General features: G+C 60.6%; 1 protein-coding gene across 2 annotated transcripts in view; it reads right to left on the reverse strand.

Moving 5' to 3' along the window:
- Positions 1–3,713: 3,713 nt before the first annotated feature.
- The window catches only part of SLX9 (SLX9 ribosome biogenesis factor), a 45,009-nt gene continuing 35,644 nt past the window's right edge, over positions 3,714–13,078 (reverse strand). Inside the window, exons 4-6 of one of the 2 annotated variants that reach the window (XM_023739058.1) lie at positions 12,075–12,219; positions 7,459–7,527; positions 3,714–4,685 (exon numbers count right to left, since the gene is read on the reverse strand). In XM_023739058.1, the coding sequence (XP_023594826.1) occupies positions 4,562–4,685; positions 7,459–7,527; positions 12,075–12,219 (338 nt within the window). In that variant the 3' untranslated portion in view covers positions 3,714–4,561. Of the gene's footprint in view, positions 4,686–7,458; positions 7,528–12,074; positions 12,226–13,078 lie in introns of both variants that reach the window. The other variant, XM_004384794.2, reaches the window with a different exon arrangement.

The raw sequence follows: 13,078 nt of genomic DNA on the forward strand, positions 1-13,078 counted from the left end.
ACACTGTTATGTAATTATCATTTCCCATCTCGGGTGGGGGTGAAATAATTACTGCTGTGCCAGAAAACTGGCCCCAAGCACGGGACCGAGCTCTCCGGCAGCACGAGCGCCAGACTTGGGGGGCAGGGGAGCTGGGCCAGCCCTCCAGGAAGCTCCCTTGGGGCCCAAAGGTCACAGCCCAGCTACACCCCAATGTGGAGCCGTTAGTGGGCAGCCTCCTTTTGGCTGGAACCCGGGGACGCAAGGTAACCCAGTCACCTGCCTGCTCGGCCCCACCAAGGGCTCCCCGTAACCTGATGAGTGTAGTCACCTCCACTGGGACCTCCCGTGGTGGGCTTCAGCTCTAGGAGAGGGGTGGGCAGGATTAATCCCCTCCCTGTACTTCAGGACATGCGGCTGGACTGGAAGATAAGCATCCAGTCTGCAACCCAGCCGGCACTGGAGTTGGGGGGGGGCAGCGGGCACATCAGCCTGGCTGGCCCTATCCCCCTGCGCCCACCCCACCATCCCCCAGGGTGTCTGGCAGGGTGGCGTCAAGATGACTTGCCTGAGGCCAAATGCGTCAGGGAGGTCGAGGGGCAAAGGGCAACCCCTGCCGTGCTAGAAGATCAGCAGAGACCAGGCTGAAGCTTGGTGTTCCGGAAACGTCAGCCCAGCCTGGCGACACCCGGAGGGAGGTTCTGCTCCCCCCGGCCTCGGTTTCCCTATGGGAGAGGAAGGAGTGGGGCACCCACCTGGCTTCCCACCTGGAGCAGACAGAATGGAAGAAACAGCACACACATCAGGAATGCTTGCGACTGTCGTTTCATCCCACATGACTGTGCTGTCACTGGAAGAACACAGTCAAATCACGTCTCCGACTTTAAATAAAACATGTTCTGCTCACAGGCTGGTCTCCCAAGGAGGCATGGCGGTTGACACAGCAGACCCAGCATCAGAGGAAGGTGGAGGGGCCGCATCCTGCTTCCCCGCCACGGGAACTCCTCCTTGCATCCCAGATCCCACACAATGGTGGCAGCTGCTCAGACGGAGCCTGGGACGCTGAGCTGTGCCAGGGCCCCAGGCAGACAAGGCCTGGCAGCCAGAGCATCTGAACGTTTCTGTGAGATTACTAAGGCTGTCGTCACCGTGCTATCACCGCACAAGGAACATTCCAGAAGCAACTTGCCTGGTGTCTGTACATTTGGCGTCCCAGCGGTCCAAGAATCCTCGCTGACTATGCTCACGTCTGCCCATTGGCACTTTGGGCCGCCCACAGGTCCCTCCGACGGTCTGGAAGCTTCACTCGACGAGCCCCAGGCCCAGCTGGCACCACGTGCCCAGGGGTGCGTGTCCACAGCTCTGCCCTCCCGCCCGCCCCAGACAGGCGGCCAGCAATGTCCAACCCGTAACCAGCAGGGCCAGCCCTCGGCCCGTCTCAGAGCTGCCGCGGTCACGGCGTGCACCCAGGGCTTGGGCAGTGGGCCCCGAGGGCTGCTCCACCCCTGGCCCCCTCTCAGTCCCCCCTGAATGTGCTCAGGGCCCCCACCTGCCTCGACCCGGGCCTGGCTTGATGGTCTGAAGGAGGAGGGGGAACGGAAACCAGTCAGGGCAACAGAACTGAGGGAGACTTGCTGGGGTGGGGGGCTCTGAGGGTGGCCCCCATCTTCCCTCGGACACTGAGTGTGAGCATGAGGCTGGCATGGACACAGCCCCGAAAGGCTGAGTAGAGGACAGGGCATGGCCAGTGTCCTGTGCCTGGCTCGGACCTCATCCACTTTCTCACTTGTCCACGTGATAGAGTGCGTCTGAGTCCCATCTCCACGAGGCCGACACAGAAGGCGGAGTGGGAGTGTCCTTTCTGCAGGGGAAAGGAGGCAAATCGCCAATGTGTGCACGTGGGGACAGCCCCAGGCCACAGGGCAAGAGCCAGCAGGAAATGGCAGGACAGCCCAAGGGGCCTAACCGTTAAGCTGGGCAGCCCACAACAACCTCAGAGAGAAATGAGCAGACCCCAGGGGGGGAGTGCGCCTCGAGGGGGCCTGGGGACAGCCATCAGGAGCAGGAGCAGCGAGCAGGGGACCAGCCCACCTCACCCCTGTCCTCTCCCAGTTCCTCCACTGCCCACCCAGCTCCTCAGCCCCCAGGCCCGGCTCTGGGGTGTGGGCCAGTCTCTCCTGTGTCCCACGTACCCTGCCCCCATGAGGGTACCATGTGTCAAGGGGCCTTCTCAGAATCCCAAAGCCCAGATCACACCTCCCTGACTTGCTGGCAGGCCCAGGTACCGGGACTAGAGCCCCCCAGGTGGTCCCAACGTCAGCCAGGGGGTGGCAACCCCCCCACAGCCCTCCAAGACCATCACACTGCAGTGAGGCCATGCGTATGGTCAGCCTCGCCCTCGTCCTGGCTGGGGGTCTCATCAGTAATTAGTAGTTTCCCGATGTAATGCAGGAGGTACAGGAACAGACCATGAGCATTTTCAGTCGGCGCCACCCCTCACCTGGGGCACCCCCCAACCTAGGGCTCCCCGTGTGAGGGGACTACGGTCATGCCCCACCCAGGGCCTCCCCGTGGACACACCTGCCCCAGCACCACAACCCTCCCCAACCCAGCGCTGGCCTGGGCCACGCGACCTGCTTCGGCCGAGGGGTGTGAGCACAGTGACGGCTGGCGAGGCCCCCCAGCAAGAGTGAGCACACAGGCCACCTGATGAAGACAGCTCCTCTTGCCAGCCACGGCCATCAGCCTGGACAAGGCAGCCTGGGGCGGGGGAGGCACAGCGTGGGATGCGCAGCCCTGGGGGCATCCTGATGTGTTCAAAGCGTTGTTCAGGGCAGGTGATAATGGGTACAAGTGGCCCCCAGGATGAGAGCCCGAGGGTGGAGGAGGAGGACTTGCAACTGGGGAGACAGGAGGGGAGGGGTTGGGGGAAGGGAGGTCCCAACGCTGCTGCGGTGGGGGCTGCTGCGGTGGGGGGCTGCAGCACTGGGGACTGTGGAGCACGAGTCAAGTTGAGTGGACGGACTTCAGAAGTTTGGCTGGTGCTCGGGGAGGTGACGCTCCCTGGGCCGCCCACCAAGAGCTTTCAGATTGGCCTGTGCTCCCCCTGTACTGAGTGCAGGGAAGGAGTCTGGGGGCTGGGTGCGGTGATCACCAGCAGTGCTCCCAGCCGGGGAGGGGGTTCAGGGAACCCTGTGCCTTCCTCCTGGATGTTCCTGTTCGGGCCTCTGCTGCTTCCCTCTGCTCTCGTGGCCTACAGGCCGGTCTCCCCAGGCCAGGTGCTGCTTGGTGACAAGGGCGTCTGGGAAGGAGGGCCTGAGAGCTGTGCGCAAGGTGGATGCCCGGGCAACATGGGCTGGAAACATGACTGATGGGCCATCAGGAGCCAGAATTCCGCCCTGCTCCAGGGCTTCCAGCTCCGCCTCCTGTCCCAGACCAGAGCTCCTCCAAGGGCACCCTGTGGGCCCGGGATGGCTCAGGACCCGAAATGATTGGGGACCCGGGATGGCAGGGGGTCCAAGATGGCTGGGGGCCCGGGATGGCTGGGGGCCCAGGATGGCAGGGGGCCCGGGATGGCTGGGGGCCCAGGATGGCAGGGGACCCGGGATGGGGGGGGGCCCGTGCCAGCCTCCGGGGCCCTGAGAGCCTCGTACCTGCTGTTCACCTTCAGATCAGAGAAAGGGACGAGGGCTCCAGGGCTTAAAAAGCATGGAAACCAGTGACCAACTACGTCGCTTCTTTATTACCAGGAATCAGAGTCCACTCGACGACAACCACCACCCACGTCTGCGCTGCCGAGACTGGGAACGCGTGCGCAGAACAGAGCACCCTGTGACCGCCCCGGTCCTGAGCCCCCGGTAGAGGACACTCGGAGCTTGCTCATTTTGGGCAGAATGGGAGTAGGCGGTCCCCGGCCTGGCGGGGGTGGGCACTGAGTGACACGAAGAATGAGCACATGCTGGGACCCGCTCCCACAGCGGCACCGCGGCCCCCGGGTCGCCACCGTCTGCACAGCGGCCAACAGCTGGACGTCAGCTCTTCCTGGTGCTCTGCTCTTTGAAGGGTGCTGGGGTGTCCCCCACAGGCAGGTGGCTTGTCAGGCGACATCCTGGACAGTCTGAGGTCTGCCTCAGACTATCGGCCCCCCAGTGTGGGCCCCCAGACTTCAAGTCACTCCACACGTTCTTCCTGGTCTGCCGCCCACACGCAGCTGCCATCGCTCTTCTGCGGCAGATCCCAAGACGAGGCCCTGGTGTCGGCAGGAGTCAGAGGCCTGGGTGGAGGGTGCCATCCCCACGGTCCAGACGGTGAGGGGTGAGAGTGTAGGGTGGGGGACAAGGGAGCAAGCGTGATGGGGGACCCCTGTGATGACCAGGAAGCTGTAGGGCTTTCCCTGGGGGGCACAGTAAGGAGCCATCCACACGCCGGCCAGAAGCACTTTATTCCCCAGCCCACACATCCACCATGGTCCTCCCTAATGTCCCGGCAAGAGAACCAGAGCAGGCCGGGGGGTCCCCAGCTGCAGGACGCCAACCGCTGGAATGGGCTCCTTGGAGCACCGTGTCCGAGGCGCTCCGTGCTGTCAGAGCCGGCCGCAGCCTTCCAGTCGCATCTGGTGGGCCAGCTGCTGCCCAATGGCCTGCAGGGGGCTGGCCTGGTAGGTCGGGTTGGCTAGGAGCGCCTGGAACCGGGCCCTTTCTTCCTCACTGAAAGACCGAGACCCAAAGGTCAACACCGCGTGGCCGCTGGGGACCCCAGTTCCCCTCACCTCCCCCAACACCCTGCGGACGGGCCCAGAGTGGAGGATGAGGACGAGCGAGCGGGCACGGCTCAGAAGGGGGAGTGCTGGGACCACCGCAGGGCAGAGCACCCTGGTCCGGTGGCTGCACTGGGCAGGGCAGGGGGCTTAGGACAATGGCCTGGGATGGGGACGGGGACAGAGAGAAACGGGAGACGGAAGGCATGTGTGGCTGTGAGACCCGGTGGTCTCTGTGGTGGAGACCCTGCAGGGGACGTGAACGCCAGCCTCGTGGGGCTGGGCGGGGCTGAGCCCCTGGCACCCCTGCCTCCCTGGGGGTTTATGGGGGGGTCTGGGCTCGCACTGCAGTATCCACCAGACAGGCGCCCTCCCCAGACGCATGGCCTTGCGTGAGGGGTTCCCTCTACAGACTGCCCAGGACAGATGCGCACAGGAGACTCGGCCACACAGCAAGGGCAGGGAACCCGGGCTCTGCATGCACAGGCTGCGGCGCAGGGGTGGGCGGGGGCAGGGCTGCCCTGACGGACAGGCCTTTCCATCCTGCAGGAGCTCGAGCTCGGCCAGGAGCCTCGCACCCGACCCCTGCCGCCACCACCAGCTTCCTAGTGTCCACCTTGAGGCACCTGCTGCCTCACCCAGCACTCACAGTCCACACACCCTGGCGAGGGGCCCATGTGCTGCTGAAACAGAGGTGACCAGGCGCAGGGTCTCCGAGTCAGCGACCAACGCAGCTACTCGGGGTGGTGTCTCCAGGACAAGCCCCCTGGAGCCGCGGTGCCACCACGGCAGGGATGGGTCTGACTTGAGCCACAGGCCCCAGCTGAGCCCTACGACCTTGTGTGAGTCCAGGCCATACCAAGCCCCTGTTCTCTGCCTTCATGAGGAACCTCAGAGCTACCGCATGACAACTGGAGAGCAGAGGGGGACAGGCTGGGGCTTGGCCAGAAGGTCTGGCAGTCCTGGTGACGTAGCAGAGCATACCCAGTCTCCAGAGCACAGTGGGTGAGCGCGACACTACCTCCTCTGGGCTCTAAGGTGGGTGGCTACTAAGCTGAGCTGAGGGTCTGGGTCACTCAGGCCCCCGAGCCGCTGCCGTGTACAGCCAGGCACCTAGGATATGAGCGTGGACTCGGACCTCGGGCTTCCAAACGGACGAGTACACACAGCTTCCTGTTTCTCCTCTCAGGAACTGCTCAAACGCAACAAGAAACCAAGCTCTATCTTTGACGAAGCAGGGCACACAGGAAGCCCTAACTGCTCCCAAACGCAGCGTCAGTCACCAGGGCTGTGGAGGAGGGAGGTCCACGGCACAGACCACAGGCCAAGCTGTCGGTGTGCGGAATGCCGAGGGGCGCACCCACTGCCCTGTCCAGAAGGAGGGGCAGTGCAGTGAGCCCCGTGGGGGCCCTGGGACCCAGGCTGGGCACGAGGGGAGGAGAGGCTGGGGGATGGGGAAGAGGGCTTGCAGAGATCAGCTCTCGGGACTGGAGGCAGGGAGGGGAAGGAGAGGACAAAGGTCTCACTCATACACAGCTCTGGGCTACCGAGAGAATTCCAACAACTCTGCTCTTTCCACACACAAATATTCTTCAAGCGGCAGGTGGACGGAGAATTCAGTTCATTAAGAGATAAGCAGAAAGAGACAAGCACAAAATCTACAAAGATACTAAAAATTCAGGACTAAGAAGAATACAGACTAACAGATACAGAAGACAGATCAAAAGACCCAACACATCAATAATCGGTGTCCCTAAAGAAAACCAAAAACCCAAACCCGCTGCTGTCCATCAAGTCAATTCCAACTCACAGCGACCCTACAGGACAGAGTAGAACTGCCCCACAGAGTTCCCAAGGAGTGGCTGGCGGATTCAAACTGCCGGCCTTTTGGTTAGCAGCTGAGCTCTTAACCACTATGCTGCCTATTTCAAGATTAATTCCGTAAAAATGTCCAAAAACAATCACAAAAAAAGATGAGTCTATAAATTAAAAGGATACAGTGGGCTCCAGTAAAAATTGATATAAGATATACAATACTAAGAAATATCCTAGCAAAGTTACTTTAACGGCAAAGAAAAAAAAACCCTTTGGGCAGCCAACCAAAAAGATGAGCTCTCTCACAAGGCTCTAAGACCTGGGCCTACTCGGACTTGCCCACGGCAATCTGCAAGGAGAACCGGAGCCCAGTCTAAGAGAGAGCCTAAGAAAGTATGACCCGTGAATTTTGTACCCAAGATGACATTTGGGCATAAGTCTCCACAAACAAATGTTTCTGAACACGTTAAGATCCTACGGGCCTATTTTCAGACAGACCTGTAGAAGACAAGCTCAGTCCAGCGGGAGAGCGAGAGAAGCCAGGGCTGGGACCGCTGATGAGCACCGGCCCTGGTAACTGGGCACCGAATGTTCACACACTTCATGTCCACAACACCCTGGGTCACAGCCAACCGGGCTGAGATGGAAGGGCAGAGACGGGGGAGGGAGTACTTTCTCTGCGTGGAGGTGTGACAATCCCCCAGAAGCCTCCTGGCGGGCAGCTGGCCAGATGCTCCAGGCTGCCTGTATCACAGTGGACTCAGATTTGAAAACTAAGCGAGGCAGCCAGCGTGGAGCCATGAATGGGTGGGGAGGTGGGGGGGGGGATGCCCCTCAGTGAGGCCTGGGGACAGCCCATCAAGTGAGGAGGCACGAGACCCCGGCAGCCGGGCCAGGCTCATACTCACAGGAGCTGAAGCCTCTGTGCAGCGTTCATCCGGCTGAGCTCAGTGGGCCTGGGCTTGCTGGTCACCCTGCTGTGGACAGAGAAAAGCTCAGTTAGTCAGACCAAGTGTCCCATTTGAGCACCTTCCCTGGGGACACCGGCTCCTCCTCTCAGAGCCCAGGCTGCAGCCATCTTGAGGCCTGCAGTGACCAAGTCACCACAAAGCCACGAGCTCTGCGCCGAGCAACTTTCAAGTCGTCTGACCTGATGTGCCAGGGGAGGTCACTGGATTAGTCACGGGGTGGGGGTCTGCAGTATCTAGGATCCATCTCAACGTCTCACTGCTCCCTGACAGTGCAGAGGGAGTAAGCAGACCCAGACACACACACCGAATCCTTCCACTCCGTCCAACTTCAGTGACCCAGCTGCTTGTCCTGTGGGGGTCCACGTGGGCCCCGCATCCTCTGAGAGGCCAAAGGAAGAAATGACAAATGACTCCAGGCCTTTAGCAGGAAGGAGGCGACCCCACGTAGAGGTGGCCACACCAGGCTTCCTCCTGGCAGAGCTGTCTGGCCGAGCACGTGAGCAGATGCCACACGGCAGGAGACGGGGCCGAGAGAAAGGTGGGAAGAGCCAGAGAGTCTGCTCAGAGCTCCTCAGGCCAATGCCTGAATTTAGCCTCCAGACCTAGACAGCTGATATTTTATTCACAGTACTTGTTAAAATATGAATGTAAGAAATGTCATGTGCCCCCAAAATAACGCCTCAGCCCTTTTCCCTTAGCCTGGCTCCAGCTCTTATTTGGGAAAGGCTCAGGTTCCCCACGGCCTCCAAGGCCCTTCTAGGCCAATCCAACTTTCTGGTCTCACGACCCTCTGCTCACTCGGGCTGAGGGCGCCTCCATGGCAGGTCTCAGGGGGAGACAGTCACCTCCTTCAGAACAGCTCACCACAAGGGCTGAGCCTGTAACGCACGCCTACTGCACAGACGGTCACTTTCAGAGCACTGGTGGTGCAATGGTTAAGCATTTGGCTGCTAACCAAAAGGTTGGCAGTTTGAATCCACGAGCCGCTCCTTGGAAACCCTATGAGGCAGTTCTGCTCTTGTCCTGTAAGGTCGCTATGAGTCCAGAACCAACTCTGGCATTTTTGGTTTGGGCTCCTTGGAGAAGTGGCTGATCTATGACTGGGGCAGGAATGAACAAGGTAAGCCTGGAGCATCTTATAGTGCCAGGAAGTAAAGGAGTGCTCTCGTTCTCTCCCTCTCTCCCTCACACACACATACGCACACGACGGGGGTGGGTGTGTCAAAGGGACACAGGAGTCAATGGAGAGCTCCCAATGGCCAAAGCTAGAACAATCTGACAATAAAATACACAGAGTGAATTGTAACTCAGTGTACAGAATGAATATTCCTGAGTCCATCCTGACAGAATAAACAGCTGAATCGATGGGGCAGATGAGCAAAATTGCCCATGCAGAAGAATTTCTGTCGACTGTCTGCCTCCAAGGAGATGGAGCATCACCCTTCACTTCCTAAGTGTGGCCGCACACAGTGACTTCCTCCCACAGTGCAGTGTGGGAATGGGGAGAGAAGGGGACCTTCACAGTGGAGAAGCCCGACAAACATGACCTCAGCCGGGCGGTCAGTGCCGACCCCAACAGTGGCGAGTCCTGTTGATGGGACGCACCACTCCTGATGTGATCTAATGGGAATGGCACTTCACACCTCCATGATCTTCCCCAAACTCCATCGCTCCAGTCTAATCGTCACAAAAACATCACACCAAATCGCAGTTAACGGGTGTCCTACAAGATATCTGACCCGCACTCCTCAAAACAGTCAAGGTCGTCAAAAACAAGGAAATGTCTGAGAAACTGTCACAGCCACGTAGAGCCTGAGGAGACATGGTGACTAAGTGTCCTGTGGCGTCTCGGATGAGACTCCGGGGTAGAAAAAGGGCATCAGGGAGAGACTGAGGAAGAGTGGATAAAGCGGACTTCAGCTCGTTATTACTGTACGTTTATTATTATTTCTCGATGTTGGTTCATGAGCTGTGACATCACACTAACGTAAGACCTGGTATTTTATTCATGATGATAAAGGAAACTGGGTGAGGGGCGCACAGGAGCTCTCTGTACCATCTGCAATTTTTCTGTAAAACTAAAGCTACTGTAACAGAAAATGATTATTAAAGCAAACCCCCCCCAACCACCAGCTTACCCAGCACCGAGACCCGTGAGGAGAGGCTGTGGTCCCCAGGGCAGCCAGGGGGGCTCTTGGTGAGTCACCCGGCCACATTCAGGGGACTACAGAGTTCGTGAGATCAGGTTGGAGCCACCCCGACGCGGAGCCCAGAGCGGGAGCGACCACAGACCAGAGGCCCAGCACTCAGCAGCCCAGGGCTGCACGTGCATTCGGGCCCCAGCCCTGGCTGACCGCCGTGTTTACGGAGCTCTCCCGAGGGAGCCAGGGGACATTTTTCAGATGAGAAAACTGAAAACCACATATAGGCACTTGACCAGGGTCACATTTTTGTTCCAGGACCCAGAATGGAATCTGCAGCTCAGGCTTGGGTTCAGGCGTCAATCTCCACTCGGTGGCCACGCCTCCTTATGCAAATGAATATTCTGGGTGGTTCCGCCCCAACGGCCCTGTTCTCCTGTCTGATGGCGGGAGCCTCTCACCTGCAGGCATGACCAGGGAGCAGACGGGGCTGACCCTGAGCACATCACCTGTGCGGGTCGGGCGGAACCCAAGCAGGTCTCCTGTGCAGGCTGGGCTGACCCCGAGCACCTCACCTGCAGGCTGGGCTGACCCCGAGCACATCACCTGTGCAGGCTGGGCTGACCCCGAGCATCTCACCTGCAGGCTGAGCTGACCCCGAGCACCTCACCTGCAGGCTGGGCTGACCCCGAGCACGTCACCTGTGCAAGCTGGGCAGACCCCGAGCGTGTCACCTATGCGAGTCGGGCGGAACCCGAGCCGACTCTGCATGGGGTCGGTGCTTCAGCCAGAGACAATTATGGCTCAAAAGGCAAAATCAGAATTGACAGCTGTAAATGTTGAAAGGCTAGAAATGGATCAAAGCAGGGTACCCCCAGGGTCTGTCCTGCTTGTTCCCGGAAAGCCGAGGTGCAGGCCCATACCTGGCTGAGGCCCCTCCCTCAAGGGCCAGGCCCCACGGCAGCATCCTTTACGGAGACAGCAGCCCGCAGTCCTGAGAGGCAGCGAAGACCTTGAGAAAGAACTCCCAGGAGAGCTGGAAGGCAGAGGCGCCTTGTGTCCCTGAATTCGGGGGGAGTGAAAGCACCGGTGTGGTGGCCAAATGGACGCGCTGTGCATCAGTGTCCCTGTGCTGGCCACTCCCAGAGCCCGTGCTGCAGAAGGCCACTGGCGTCACCGTGACCCCTCGGGACAGACCAAGCTGTGGCGCTCCCCAGCCAGCGGCCTGCCTGGCGCGCTAGGTGCCCGTGAGGGAGGCCCGGACCAGCCCTGACTGGGCTGACGGCTCGCTCACTCAGAGGCAGGACCCCTCCACAGCCAGCTCTCAGTAAGAGGCAAAGGGAACATGCTGGCACATCCAGGTACCCCCCAGACTTGGCAGCTGACAGAGTTCAGTGACCAGAAGACGTCACTTTTTCATTCCAAGACATTTTAAGAATGAACCAGGGACCGACTCTGGCCGGAGCAGCACGCGCACCTCTGTGGACGGAGCCTGAGCACTGCCTGCAGGAGCCCTTGGGGACAGCTGCAGACATGTGCTCCTTGTCACCAACACAATCAGCCCCTCTGTCCTTGATCGGCACAAGCTCAGGAGACTGGCCCCCAGGGCCCTGTGGATGTGGACAAGCTGTCCACCTCCTTACAGAGCCCCTAAGCCACACAGACCTGCTGGGTGGGGGCGCAGGGGGCACAGAGCAGACAAGGCCTCCCACATGGGGACAGGAGAAAGGGCCAGAACAGAGAGGCAGTGTATGGTGAGGAAGAGCCCCAGGAAGGGAGGTGGGTGCAGGACCAGGGGAGGCAGACAGGACGTCTCAGTGAGGAAATGCATGTGAATTTCAGCCTGAGAGAGGAGAGAGCGGAGCCGGTGGGCGCACCTGGGGAGGAGCACACTGGGTCCAGGAAGCGCACGTGTGGCCATGACCAGGACGCAGCAGCCAGTGGGCCCGCCACAGGGTGGGAGAGGAGACAGGAGCGGCAGGACCCATCAGGAGCTGTGCAGCAGTGATCCAGGGAGAGCTGGAGAAGGCCGGGCCAGGGTGGCCGTGCCCGACCAGAAGAGGGCTGAGAGAAAGCAAGGCCGGCCCTGGTCACCCCGCCAATCTGACCACTCTCCCGTTTACCAGCAGTGGGTTGGGCACTCCTGACACGTCCTGCCTTCCCTGCCTGCCTCCTGGCTCCTGAGAGTTGGAGGGTGGGGCTCAGTCAAAGAAGCACAGTTGTCTGACAAGAACCGGCCTCCACGGGACTGGCACTGCCAGGACCTTGGCCGCTTCCTCCTCCTCCACCACCTTTCTCCCCTGGACACAGATCGGTCGGTGCAGCTCAGGCCTGTGGAGGAGCAGCCGGTCCCGGACGTGCAGCTGCACTTGCCTCCGGATGTGAAAGGAAGCAGCAGGCCGCCATACTTGCCTTCTCAGCTGCCGTGACTTGCCACCGTTCTCCAGCTCCGCCAGCTCGGGCAGGGCCTCCATCAGCGGGCGCAGGTCCCCCACCACCTCCGTGGCCCTCCGCCGCTGTGCCTCCAAGCGCTTCCGCTCAGCCAGCTTGATGGCTTCTATCTCTGGGCGGAGAAGAGAGTTAAAGAACAGAAACCGCATGATGCGCACTCGCCGAGCGCCCGTCAGAGGCAGGCTGTGAAGCTGGGTGCGCAGGGGCCACGCTGCCCAGCCCGACCGGGGTGGGGTGGGGGCATAAGGGTGCCAGGCGCACCCCCATCCCACCCTCCGCCTGAGCCCCGACACTGGCCCCGCTTTCCCTGGTGCTGGCTGCCGTCGAGAGCCTGCTGGAAGCAGACCATTGTGTTCTCCTTCTCTGCTGTCACCTACGTCCCGCCCCTGGAAACCTGGGAGGCGGCTGGCTCGAGGTTATTTTTTTCCTTAATCACAGAGCTCGGCACGTGTTTTAATTACAGGGTTGGTCATGAGACTGGAGTTATGAGCCCTGAAGACTGTTCCTTCTGAAAAGGGAGGCTGGCATGGTGGCCTGGGCACGTGGGGTGGGTGGAGGGAGGAGGGAGCCCCACACAGACTCAAAGAAGTTGGCAGAAGGACAAAGCGCAGAAAGCAGGGTCTCGACATCAGTCACCGAGGCACTGGGTGGGAGAGCCATGGCCTCCTGCTCCCGCGCAGCTCAGACGAGCACCGAGGAGGCCCCCTGCCCTGTGCACCTGGGGGGAGACGCCCAGAGGAAGGAGGGAGGCCCCACGCTCGGGGATAACGCGAGGTGAAAAGTGGTGGCGTCCCAACGCAAAGCACGGGCCATGAACGTGGGGCTGTGATGGTGCAGAGGCTGCTTCCACCTGACCAGAGCGTGGGAAGCGGGGACAGGGCCTCGGGACCTGAGCCTGGGACTGGACTGCGGCAGGGCCTCGGGACCTGAGCCTGGGACTGGACTGGGGCAGGGCCTCGGGACCT

This window comes from Trichechus manatus, unplaced genomic scaffold (assembly GCF_000243295.1).
Source record: "Trichechus manatus latirostris isolate Lorelei unplaced genomic scaffold, TriManLat1.0 scaffold00128, whole genome shotgun sequence".
Lineage (NCBI taxonomy): Eukaryota > Metazoa > Chordata > Mammalia > Sirenia > Trichechidae > Trichechus > Trichechus manatus.